This window comes from Plodia interpunctella, chromosome 20 (assembly GCF_027563975.2).
Source record: "Plodia interpunctella isolate USDA-ARS_2022_Savannah chromosome 20, ilPloInte3.2, whole genome shotgun sequence".
NCBI classification, from domain to species: domain Eukaryota; kingdom Metazoa; phylum Arthropoda; class Insecta; order Lepidoptera; family Pyralidae; genus Plodia; species Plodia interpunctella.
This window is the reverse complement of record NC_071313.1, coordinates 2,319,781-2,332,589: the sequence shown is the minus strand read 5'-3', so window position 1 is coordinate 2,332,589 and position 12,809 is coordinate 2,319,781. Positions and strand designations below refer to the sequence as shown.

The following is a 12,809-nucleotide window of genomic DNA, read 5'->3' as shown; positions in this document are numbered from 1 at the left end:
GTATTCCCTCTGGCCACGAGGTCTGGCTTGCTTTCTCCTACAGATCGTACAACATAATCTTTTTTCCATCGTTCGAATAATCAGACTGCAAGAAATTATAATACCTTCAAAAACATGCTGTAAAAAAAAAACAAGTCTCGCAGCTCAGTTTTTCTACCGAAAAAAGTTGTGAGATCCATGTAATACCAAGTTGGTTAATTTATTTAGTCTCTACTTAAGGGACCTTCTGTCTTAATTTATTTCGTAAGTTAATATCATATCAATATTTAAAATCTTTTACGTTTTAAATAAATAAATCGACTTGGCCAATCGCGTGGGGCGCCATAGACTAAACAATCTAATATAATATGTATTACTTGTGAGATACATTGTGTTTTCATGTGATGGCCAAGTCGATTGAAATTGGTCTGAATTGGTTCCGCAATTTTGGTTAATCTCAGTGACATTAATTCAATTTTATTTTAAACACGACCTAATAGCATATTTCCACAGGACACGTGCAACTAGATAACTTTTCGATATCACTATTTCAAAATACTGATAGAGTAGTAAAATATTCGATTCAATTCAAATCATTTATTGCTTTTATATAAAAATCTATATAAACCTACTAGAAAGATTAGAATAGTCATGAATATAACTTACTATATTATTGTGTGAAACTCTAAATATATTATATATTTTTTTTTTCGAATTTAATATAATGTTACTCAATGTAACCAAATTCACGATAACTGTCAACTAAACCCTCCACCTTACTTTTAAATAAAGCCATAGACTCCAAATCTAGTGTCATAATTTCTGCTGACACATCTTGTAAATCTTTACTAGTTTCCATTGATTTTTGCATTTTGACGGCCTGTTCGGGTTTTCTTATTAATGCCGTGAAAAGTAAAACTGAAGAAGAGAAGAAAGCTTTAGAATATCTTCTTAGATCCGCATCGAGTTGATCTCTAGGATACAGAAGATTGGCTTTCAACCCAAAATTAGCTAGACAATTGTCCAATTCAGAATGATAAAGGTCTATCCATTCGTAATAATGTTGGTGCCTTGTGCTATGATCTGTAGAACTGAAGATCATGTACAGTAAGTCACAAACAGGGCTAGCAACAGTAGATAACTGGAAGTCGATCAATATTGCATGCACTGGAATATTGTCCTGAAATAAAAAATATTGGAATTAATGATTATTTGAAATATAGCTTGCAAAAATGAAAAATTATTTCAAAAATCAAATACTTTAATACAAATATTAAAAACAAACGAAATATGCCTTTAGATATTTGATATGATAAATATATTAGAAACTATAATAAATCGAAGTGCATAATATTACATATTAACCAAAATTCTAGATTTAGGTGGATGGTAAGTTAATATTATTTAAATGGTAATAAGTAAAAACAACCGTGAGACTCACCTTTAAACGAAACATTATATTGTTGGTCCAACTATCGCCATGTGTTACAACTGAGTACCTTGAATTGCGATCGTATTTGATGATCTTCGCATGTTGCTCCGCAAGTTGAGAGATGCTGTTGCGAACAGCCTTTTTATAGTAGTCCCTATCCATCATTGAAATCATATCTTTCTCAACATTAGTTAATAAGTTGCGAAAATCTGGATTGGCACTTAACAAAGAAAAGAAATCTTGCAATTTTGCATTACATGACTCGAATGTGTCAGGATCTTTTTTCTTCAATGCGAATGATAAAGAATGCAATTTTGCAAAACTTTTAAGGACTTCTCTTACACATTCGTTTGTAAGAGGTGTAAAGCGATCCAACATTTCATAGTTGGAGTCTTTCAAATTCTCTAAAAGTATAATTTCATTCATAGGCTCTGACAGTGTTCCATAACATTGAGGAACACGGAAGGATTCTTCTTCTGTCAATCCAGCCACATGTTGTAAGTCCTTCAATCTTGGTAAAATGTCTTCGAACATGGTGCACTCGTTTCCGAAAAGCACAACTGTGCCCATTGAATTTCTTAACATTTCATTCGTGGGAGCAACTTTTGCTATCATTGTGGCTGTTTCTCCATTATCTAGTTCTGCTGTAATCTTCTTGACGTTAGCAACATAGTTGTCCCCAGCTTGTCCGAGTGTTTCTACGATCACTTTGTTAGCTCTGAGACCTCTTTTCTGCAAGATTTCGCTCACAAATTCTTTTTGGCGTGACGTCAGACTCTCCAGTTCACCGTCAAACGTGGGTCCCGCCATATTTTCTTAGACACTAATGAATACTGCAAATAGTGACTATCTTATAGATATTAAATCGACTTATATATTGTTCTGATAAGCTATATAATATCGATTCTTTATTCTAATCTATCTATATCAATATATATAAAACTCTTCCGTTACTGAGTGAGTCACTGAGTGAGTCACTGAGTGAGTCACTAACTGACAGATAGACAACGTACAGCCGAAACTATTGGGCGTGGAAAGTTGAAATTTGGCATGTAGGTTCCCTTGGTAGTGTAAGTGACCACTAAGAAAGGACTTTTGGAAATTCTACCCCGAAGGGAATGAAAAGCGCGGGCGAAGTCGCGGGCAAAAGGTAGTTATAACTATAAATGGGAAAGTAAGTTTGTTTGTTACCTCTTCAAGCTTTATCTACTCAACCAATCTTCTTGAAATTTTGAATACATGTAGTTTGAAGTACGGCGAATAAGTTACCTTTCATTCCGGAAAAATACAAAACCTGTTTTCGAAATTCACGCGGGCGGAGCCGCAGGCAAAAGATATCTCTCTATCTGTATCTATATATATCTGATATATATACATACAGACAAATATAAGATAATACAGACAATATATAAGCGAAAAACACTCATTCACTCACGTATCATGAAATCTCGAAAACTACTGAGCCCATGAAGATGCAATTTGACAGGAAGGTAGATTGTGACTAGGAGACGTCCACTCAGAAAGGATATTTCGAAATTCCATCCCTAAGGGGGTGAAATAGGGGTTGCCAGTACTTGTATGAAACTTCGTAATTTTTGAAGTGAGACACATTACATTTTTTATTTAAATTTGTAGATAAATACCTATTTTAACTACAAATTTAAATAAAAAAATCAAATACCTATTTGCAGTAGAAAATTGCATCTCTAGGGGAATGTTGTAGGGAAATTTATGCGAAACTTTGAAGAGAGGCCCATGAAAAGCTCGGCATGCATTACGGGAAGCGGGAGTGGGACACGTAGCGGGAAAAAAACAGGAATGGGAAAAAAGGGACATTGCAGGACAAGTTTTAGAACGACACACGTGGCGGAAATCGTAGCGCGAAGTGGGGAACTAAAGTAAAGATGAGAAAAATACGAATTTAAATCATAGTAATAAATATATTTTACTTGTCTTAGAATACGCGATAAATGAATAACTGAAATTTTACTTCGATTCCTTTTAATAACTGAAATTCATGCGTGTAAAAGCCTCGGGCAAAAGCTAGTGCAATTATAAATTTACAAATTGTTTCTTAGTAGTGATCGATGATTGTCTGATAATAAGCATTATGACTGTACTATATCTCTATCTCGTGTTAGAAGTTAAAATAAATATATTTGTTACTAAAAATACAGCATTTTGCCATGATAAATTGAAAACCAATCACAGTCGATTACGTCACGCCCATACACATAAAATAGTATAATATATTACGCTGTCATCTAAATTTCTTATGATTTTTACGGGAATTTCATCGACCTCTGCGCTTTTAAACTGTTTTGTTTATTATTTATGGATTCATCAAGGCAAACAGCTCTAATTTACCTAGAGTTATTAATGTTGGGAGAGCTTAGCATCCATAATAGATTTTATGTGTACTTCCCCCTCAGTTTCTTCGATCTAGGGTCCCGATTCTCATATAAACGAAGTTCACTTCATCAATTTTCCCCAATTTTTTTTCGATCGTTTTATGCAAATTTACACACGAAAACCTTATATCGATCGATGCATTCGCTCGATTTTTTTAACGTTGATTTTTGTAAGTGCAGAAACAGTATCAGAACCTTCAGAAAAATATAGAGAATACTGATGAAGTGAACATCTATTGCGTGTATTCAATCTAAGTATGTTCTGAATAAAATAACTCCACATGCACTCGTGGATATCGTACGAGGCGACTAAGATACACATAGCTTCTTATAGGAAACAATAGCATTCCCAAGGAGGGTTGACGTTAAGCAGGCTGCCATCGGTCTTTCAGTCAGACACAATTTATGTTCAAGGACGAGAAGTTTGTGTTTGATGCGCCTAAACAAATTTTCACCTCAAAGACGTTTATTTAAGTAAATCGCTGGAATCATACCATGCCAAAGATATAATTATTATCTTTGGTAGAAATTCATTAAAAGATTATGCAAACTATTACTCATACGACAAACAAACAACAATTACAATTACAAACAATTCACGTACATCGTCAATTGTCTCTGGTGCAGCCATGAAACTCTCACAAGATGTCATAGAGTAATCTGTAACCTTCTTTGACAGTTCATACAAACTGCTCACACGAGAAAATAACATTTCCTTTTTTGACGTAAGGAGACATACTTCCGGATTAACCACAGACTCATTTGAAGAAGTCTTCGAGGAAGTCATTTTAAAAAATTATGTTTTATATTTTTTTATATAGTTAGAATTAGAACATATAGATAAGTATTAATCCACAAAAACTAAGAAATATCAATGTTATTTTCAATGTATTTCCTGAGGAGTGATACTATAATAATAATGTATCGAATTAAAATTAAAAGGAGCTAATCAATTATGCACCTGTCAATTGAAAAAATATGACAATTTCAGCCAAATTTATCTTGATACAATATGGCGGTCGCTCGAACGAATTTACGCGTCAATTATAGTTACACGCTATATTTCGAAAGATTCACCTAACCAGTTCGTATCTGGCTCGAAGGACCAATAAAATTATGATAAATTCAGGTTCACGAGTTCAGACCAAATAAATTATGATCATTTTTTATGTCTCCACCTTCTGTATATGAAAACTTCCGCAAGTCAAAACCGCACTGCTTCCAAAACAATATAAAGAAGGCAGTTACCCACTATCACCACCAGCAACCAGCAGCTCCTGATGTCCAGGTGATCGCGTGCTATCAGGGGGGCTTAGGTTGGTCGTTTTCTTGTCGGAAGCAATTTTTATTTGAACACGAGTCACAAATAAACCACTGCACTTATTAACAGAGTCTCCAATAACTTAGGAGAAACTAAGGCGGTTTTCTCACAGAGGCAAGACGAGAAACTCCAAAAATATCAACTGCGTATTCTGGTGACATTTTTGCCCCTTAGAGTCTATGGGAACTACTAGCCATCAAGAAAATCAAGGAGGTTCAGTACCTCCGTTTATAATGCCCGAAAGAAAGCTCTAGTTCAATCTTACGGGAAGTTTTCATATAATATAAATTTCTTATGTATAAAGAACTAAATAGAACCTATTGGTCCAACCAGGAAATAATATAATTTCCGCTTCCATAAATTCTATAGTTTTGTTTCCAAATCTAAGACCCAAGACCCTTTGTTATTTTTACTTAAATTCTAACTAATACATTACTAAAGAGACACAAACCCCGCCTATTGAAACTGCGAGTAAAAGCATCTCATTGAAAATCAATCTGGCATCTCAAACGAAATCACGGAATGATCTCATAGGTTTGCACAACTGAAAGGCTCAGAAGTAAACACTGGGAGTTACATGAAGTTTTCATGCAGGTACTTCCCGACGACCAAGAATCATGAAATTTGGGCTAAAGTATAGGCATACTATGCTGATATAGGAAATAATCCAAAAATTGGTAATTTATACTTACATCACAGAAAAAAGTTATATTTGTAATTAATTCGGCTGTAATTGTAATTGCATAACAAATCCATTTCAATCTAACACCAGTGCAACAATAACACACACACTAATGAAAATATTTACTTTATTTAGATTAAAGACATAAAATTATAGACGTGTCAATCGAGGTAGCCAAAATCTTGGAAGCTGTCCACCATATCTTCAATCTTCTTTTTGAATAGAGCAACAGATTCACTGTCCAACTGGGAGACTTGCATAGACTCTGACATTTTCTCCATATCCTCAGAATTAAAATTTTCTATCGCCTCTTTCATTTGAGCCGCATCATCATTCTTTCTTATTAACATTGACTGTGACATAATTGTCATAGCTAAATATAATCTTGAGTGCCTTCGCAGATCAGCGTCAAGTTGTTCTCTGGGGTACACATAATTGGCTTTCAGACCAAAGTTTGCTAGAGAATTATCCAATTCCGTATGGTAATAGTCTAACCACTCGTAGTAATGCTTGCGTCTTGTACCGTAGTCCGTACAATTTAAGATCATGAATTGTAAGTCATTAACGGGACTAACAATCTTGCATACCTGATAATCGATTAAAATTGCTTCCAATGCGACGTTTTCCTGAAAAAAAAAAAAGGATTGTTTTCAGAAACATGTAGTGGGAGACTATGATATCATTTCTAACAAACTATTTGAAAATCAGAATTAATCTGGGATAAAATGTCGTAGTTTCGATAAATATACCCGAATAGTTTATGAATTTATAAAATACAAACAAAAAAAAATATTTGCATTAGTTAAACCTTATTCAAAATATTATTCTGGTTGGCTATTTTAATTCTTAATTGAACACATATATAAATCAATCAACATGTGCAAAACAATGCATTTTTTTTAAACTTGCCAATTCTTTCAGTCTTGCAAGTCAACTTAGAGTGACAGGTAGATAACCTCGGTGGCGCAGTGGCAAGGTTCTTGCCACTGAACCGAGAGGTCCCGGGTTCGATCCCCGGTCGGGTCATAATGGAAAACGATATTTTTCTGATTGGCCCGGGTCTTGGATGTTTATTTATATATGTATTTATTATAAAATATAGTATCGTTGAGTTAGTATCCCATAACACAAGTCTCGAACTTACTTTGGGACTAGCTCAATCTGTGTGATTTGTCCCAATATATTTATTTATTTATTTATTTATAGACATGGGCTTAAGTTCTGATGGCAAAGCATTTATTTAATCATTTTCTCTCCTTAATTTTGGCACTTATGTCTGTAGTTTATATGTAGTGACAATGCAAAATTAAAAAGATTAGGTATAAGAATTTTGAATTAACCCTTCCAACGCCGTGACACCTTTATCATGTTGTCATTATATCTTAAATGGCAGAATACGTTATGAAAGCTTACAACTTAAGAAGTCGTTGGCGTTTCAGGATTGTTTTCGAAGGACGCCGAAAGGTGTCTATGGTGTTTAAAGGGTTAAGCTATTATTATAGCTTACCTCGAAGCGAAACATCACGTTATTAGTCCAGGCATCACCATGTGTTATAACTGAATATCTGGAAGTCAGTTCATTTTTGTATACTTTTGTCGAAATTTCCAGAAGTTTAGAGACAGTACCACGCACTGCATTTCTATATCTGTCACTATCCATTAGCGCAAGCGTGTCAGTTTCAACGGTGGAAAAGTAAATTTTGGTGTCATCATTCTCCAACATCTCTGTAAAAAAGTCTCCTAACCTATTTATGTATGAATCGAATGTGTCAACCTCTTGTTTTTTTAACACAAAAGATAAAGAATGGAATATTGCGAAGTTTTTGAGGATCAGTTTAACACATTCATTCGTTAATGGAGTAAATCGATCGAGCATTTTGAAATTTGATTCTGTGAGATCCTCTAAAAGTATAATTTCATTGAAAGGTTCCATTGAAGCACCGTAACATTCAGGAAACCTGAAAGTATCCCCTGGGGATAAGCCAGCAGCACGTTGTAGATCACGGAACTTTGGAAGAACTTCTTTGTACATGAGACACTCGTTTCCAAACATTATAACGGTATTCATCGTAGCTCGCAACATTTCACTGGTGGGTGCGATCTTTGCTATCATTTTGAACTCTTCTCCATTTTCGAGCTTTGCAGTGATCTTCTTGACATTAGCAACATAATTATCACCGGCTTTCCCAAGTGTTTCTATTGTGACTTTGTCAGCTTTGAGCCCTCTTTTCTGTAGCACTCCAGAAACAAACTCTTGCTGACGCGGCGCCAGGCTCTCAGTTTCTCCTTCAAATATTAATCCCGCCATGTTTCTTCACTTATTAAAACAGCTCACTAACTAATATATATTAAAATCTCTTTTATATATGTCACAGATATTAACAGATATTACGGACATATATAGATAAGATAATACATTGGGATATCACTTGAAACAGCTCTACTTACGTAATGGTAAATTCACGGTATTTTAAGTAAATAATTTTGTGTAAGAATAATTTATTTGTTTGCTGTAGCACATATCATACAGAATTGGATAAAACATTTCCCTTTATCCATATATATATATATATATATATCAGCCTGGTATGAGTCATTCCCCGCACATAATCTCTTCGAACACACTACACACACGATAATGGCCTCATCACACGATATCTTTCATAGCGTCAGTATTAATATTTTATTGGCCAATATTTATCTGTTTTGAGCCACGCATATTTTGACACTTTCTGTTACGTTAATCATATCAACAAATTGTTTATTCAATTTGAAAAGTCATGATGAATAATTATCACTCAGCCATGGAATGACCATCATTATTAGGGTTCCGTAGCCATATGGAAAAAAAGGAACCACCATATTCGTCATGTCTGTCTGTCCGTCCGTCAGTATGTCACAGCACCTTTTTACCGAAATATAAGAACTATACTGTTGAAACTTGGTAGGTAGATGTATTCTGTGATAGAAATATAAAACAATAAATTTTGGGGGTCCCCATACTTAGAACCGAAACTCAATTTTTTAAAATCAAACCCGTGTGGGGTGTCTATTAATAGGTCGTCAAAAATAATATTGAGGTTTCTAATATAATTTTTTTCTAAAATGGATAGGTAGTTTTTTTGAATACGCAATTTATGTTATGTTACTTGCGGAACCCTTCATGGGTGAGTCCAACTTGCACTTGGCCGCTTTTTATATGTTTTGAGTCACGCATATTTTAATTCAATTCGAAATGTCATGATGATATCACTAATTTTTATAATAAAAAATAAGTGATAGTGCGCTCACCGAGGTACGCTGCTCTTTTCCATATTTTTTGCTAAATTCTATGATTTTAGGCCAACTGGAAATTTACATCATACATAGGTTTTAATTGATTCGTAAAATCGGCAAACGTGCCACGCCAGGTAGAGCAAAAAAAGCAGCAAAGCCGTACCATCCTTTTCTCGAAGCAATTCAAGCCAATTTCGAACCCCAATAACTTCGTTGTGGATAAAACACGAAGCCTGATTTTTCAGTAACTAAGCAAGTATTGTGTAAACGTGGTATATTTCAAATTTTATTAAATTTGAACCAGTAGTTTAAGAATTGTAACTTGTAAAAGTTTCTTCATTTTGTGCCTCACTCACTGACTGACTGACCGATCACCAAAAGTCCAAGGCACTTATAGTAGACATAGAAACTTTAAATTTAGAATAAAATTAGAGTTTAGTATATAAATCAAGGTAAAACCCAAATATTTTGTAATTTTGTCCAGTTTTGTAGATTAGGTACTACAATTAATAACTTTGTAATCCCATATAAACATAGGAAATTACAAAGTTACATTTGCAGTTAATGAATCATTATACCTGTATAATGGGTGAGAAAGGGTGTGTTCAGCCCATGAAATTGAACAACATTCCCTTAGGAAAATATGTCTAAATATGAAAAAAAACGACTTTCCATACAAATTCTATTTCCATACATAATTTGACTACAAAAAGAAGTGAGATGTCATCAAAAACATGCTGTGAAAAATACTAAGTCTCGTAGCTTGGTTTTTCTACCGTAAAAATTGTGAGTTCCATGTAATACCAAGTTGGTTAATTTATATTTAGTCCCTACTTAAAGGACCTTTCTGTCTTAAGTTATTACGTAAGTTATTATCATATCAATATTTAAAATCTTTTAAAAGACAACATTTAAAAGACCTTCTATGTGGCGCCACTGGCGATGTCGGGAACACCCTCTTGGAGGACCTGGCGCAACTCGTGAATCTAATGTTGAGTGGAAAGGTCTGCGAATCTGTTGTGGAAGTTCTGTATGGGGCGAACCTTTGCGCTCTTCGCAAAAAAGATAGCGGAATTCGCCCCATCGCGGTTGGTCGCGTTGCTTCTAAAATCTGCTGTAGACATATATTACCAGATTTAGAGCCGGTCTTCCAGCCAACACAGTTAGGTTTTGGAAGCAAGGGTGGATGCGAAGCTGCTGTACATGCGGCACGTACTTTCCTAAAACGCGGCGAAGGTGAGGTTGTATTGTTGAAGGTTGATGTAAAGAATGCGTTCAACTCAGTCGACAGAGGCGCACTGCTGTCACAAGACTTTTATACCTGCCACGTATGCTTATTTGTGGCAGTGTTACAGTAAGCCAACTGGTTTGGTTTATGAAAACCAACGAATTGACTCAGTAGTTGGCTGTCAGCAGGGCGACCTCCTCGGTCCGGCAATATTCAGTTTGCCTATTCATCCCCATATAAAAGATTTGAATTCCAAATTTAATCTGTGGTATTTAGACGATGGTACCCTAGGAGGTGATGCTGAAAGCGTTTTGTCCGATTTAGAGAAAATCAAAGACTCTTTTGGCAGCATTGGTTTGGAACAAAATTATTCTAAATGTGAGCTATTTTTCAAAAGTAACATAAATCATCTATTGAGATCTGAAATACAAGATGCCATTAAAACCGTAGACGAGCAATCACTTCACCTCCTGGGAGCGTCGTTATTGGAAGATGCGTTTTCTATTTTTGTTGATGACCAAATTTCAAAAATTGAATCGTCTTCCCACCGTCTTCTTAATATAAACTCTCATTTTGCATATACAATTATAAAATGTTGTCTCTTCGTTCCCAAAACTACCTACGTCTTAAGGTGTACATCGCTTTGGGCTCACGATTATCTGTTTGTTATCTCGTATAGATGATTGTGTGAGGGGAGGTGTATCTAATATTCTGAATTGCCACCTCAACAAAAGTTGTTGGGCTCAAGCAACACTGCCCGTACGACATGGTGGTATTGGGATAAGAAAAATTCCCAGTGTAGCACTGCCGGCGTTCTTGTCCTCATTGGTAAAATTCTTGGCCCATCACTTTGTGATGCAGAGGTGACATGCGTGGCTGAGGCTAGGAACGCATGGTCCAGTGCAGTTGGTCCGAATGTCGATATACCTTTGAATCTGGCCTCGCAGCGGCAATGGGACGAGCCGCTTTGCTTGCTTGTCCAGGAAAACTTACTCGCGAGCGACTTGTGAGCCAGAGTCAGGTTTTTGGTTAAACGCTATTCCTTCAGCTAGTGTAGGTAAACTACTGGACAAGACTGCCTTTAGTCTGGCAGTGAGCCTTCGATTGGGGGCCAGAACTAATGAACCACATCGCTGTCGTTGTGGGGAAGATGTCGACCACTTGGGTCACCACGGTTTGACTTGTCGTCGTAGTGCAGGCCGCATCTCACGCCATGCTGCACTGAATGACGCGCTCTTACCAGTTCCGGCGTGCCAGCAGCCCTAGAGCCTACTGGCATTTCAAGAGATGACGGTAAGAGGCCTGACGGCATGACACTCATTCCGTGGAAAAATGGGCGGTCGTTGGTGTGGGATGCGACGTGCGTGGATACAGTAGCTCCATCCCACGTAGCAGCGACTGCCTGTAAGGCTGGTGCGGCTGCGTTGGCGGCAGAGTCCGGCAAAAGGCGTAAATATGCATCTCTGGGAGAGTCATACATATTTATGCCTTTTGCTGTAGAGACCCTTGGATCTTGGGGTGCGGATGCAAAAACCCTTTACAAAGAAATTTTCGCACGCCTGGTCGATGTCTCTGGGGACCCAAGGGCTGGTGACTATTTTGGCCAACGTTTGAAAGAGGAAATGTCGCCAGCCTTCTGGGAACTTTACCGCACGACGACGGCGATTTAGTGTCAATTTTTTATTTAAATTAATTTAATAATTTTTATTTAAGTTTTAATTTTAACAAATAGCTTAAGTGTGTATATAAATATATAAAATCTTTTACGTTTTAAATAAATAGATCTACTTGGCCATTGCATAAAAACACAATGTATGTCCACATCGGAAGGACTTTGGTGAGAAACCAGTTTAATGGCCCGTAGTGTACATACATACTAAACAATCTAATCATGCGATGGCCAAGTCGATCTATTTATTTAAAACATAAAATATTTTTAATATTTATGTTATATTAATAATAACTTAACGATGGTCTCTTAAGTGGCATAAAATAACCTAACACCTAAACCTTCATATGTCTTTAACCGCGCGAAGCCAGGACGAGCCGCTAGTTACATATAAATTTAAATTTTATTATATATACGCGTTCCTGAGGGACCTTAACAGACGGACAAGTGATCCTTCAAGGGTTAAAGTTTTTACTTCCATACTTACTAATATTATAAAGAGGAAGGTGTTTGTGAGTTGTATGTTTGGGGTAATCTGCGGAACACCTGCACCGATTTGAAAAATTCTGTCGCTATTATGTAGAATAGAATATCAGGATGGATATAGGCGTGTTATATTTTATTTAGTTTTTTTTTTTATCAAGGATTTATTACGTTAATTGAAATTGCAAAGTCGGTGAAAAAACGGAGCGAGGGTCACCTGTTGCCTCACTTAGCCGTTTGCTGAGCTCTCTGTACAGTGTGGCATCCACAAGCGGCGTCCCAAATTAGCACATTCTTCATTGTATCAATGACATCCCATCTGGGCGCT

The 12,809-nt window shown here is 36.2% G+C and overlaps 2 protein-coding genes across 2 annotated transcripts; both read right to left on the bottom strand.

Moving 5' to 3' along the window:
- Nucleotides 1–561: 561 nt before the first annotated feature.
- On the bottom strand, nt 562–2,256 carry LOC128678565 (uncharacterized). The gene is made up of 2 exons (XM_053760165.2): nt 1,421–2,256; nt 562–1,159 (listed from the first exon to the last, which is right to left on the bottom strand). Exons 1-2 carry the CDS (start codon nt 2,219–2,221, stop codon nt 707–709), a joined length of 1,254 nt encoding a protein of 417 aa, XP_053616140.1. The 5' UTR covers nt 2,222–2,256; the 3' UTR covers nt 562–706.
- A 3,679-nt stretch (nt 2,257–5,935) lies between these two features.
- Nucleotides 5,936–8,361, bottom strand: LOC128678792 (uncharacterized). Its single transcript, XM_053760600.2, has 2 exons — nt 7,333–8,361; nt 5,936–6,451 (listed from the first exon to the last, which is right to left on the bottom strand). Exons 1-2 carry the CDS (start codon nt 8,131–8,133, stop codon nt 5,987–5,989), a joined length of 1,266 nt encoding a protein of 421 aa, XP_053616575.1. The 5' UTR covers nt 8,134–8,361; the 3' UTR covers nt 5,936–5,986.
- Nucleotides 8,362–12,809: the final 4,448 nt, after the last annotated feature.

What these genes read in the sequence shown, in the direction of transcription:
- LOC128678565 (XM_053760165.2), bottom strand. Translation starts at nt 2,221, where the DNA reads ATGGCGGGACCCACGTTTGACGGTGAACTGGAGAGTCTGACGTCACGC. An exon ending in ATATAATGTTTCGTTTAAAG is followed by an intron (nt 1,160 to 1,420) that starts GTGAGTCTCACG and finishes TTTTTATTTCAG; the next exon opens with GACAATATTCCAGTGCATGC.
- LOC128678792 (XM_053760600.2), bottom strand. Translation starts at nt 8,133, where the DNA reads ATGGCGGGATTAATATTTGAAGGAGAAACTGAGAGCCTGGCGCCGCGT. An exon ending in ACGTGATGTTTCGCTTCGAG is followed by an intron (nt 6,452 to 7,332) that starts GTAAGCTATAAT and finishes TTTTTTTTTCAG; the next exon opens with GAAAACGTCGCATTGGAAGC.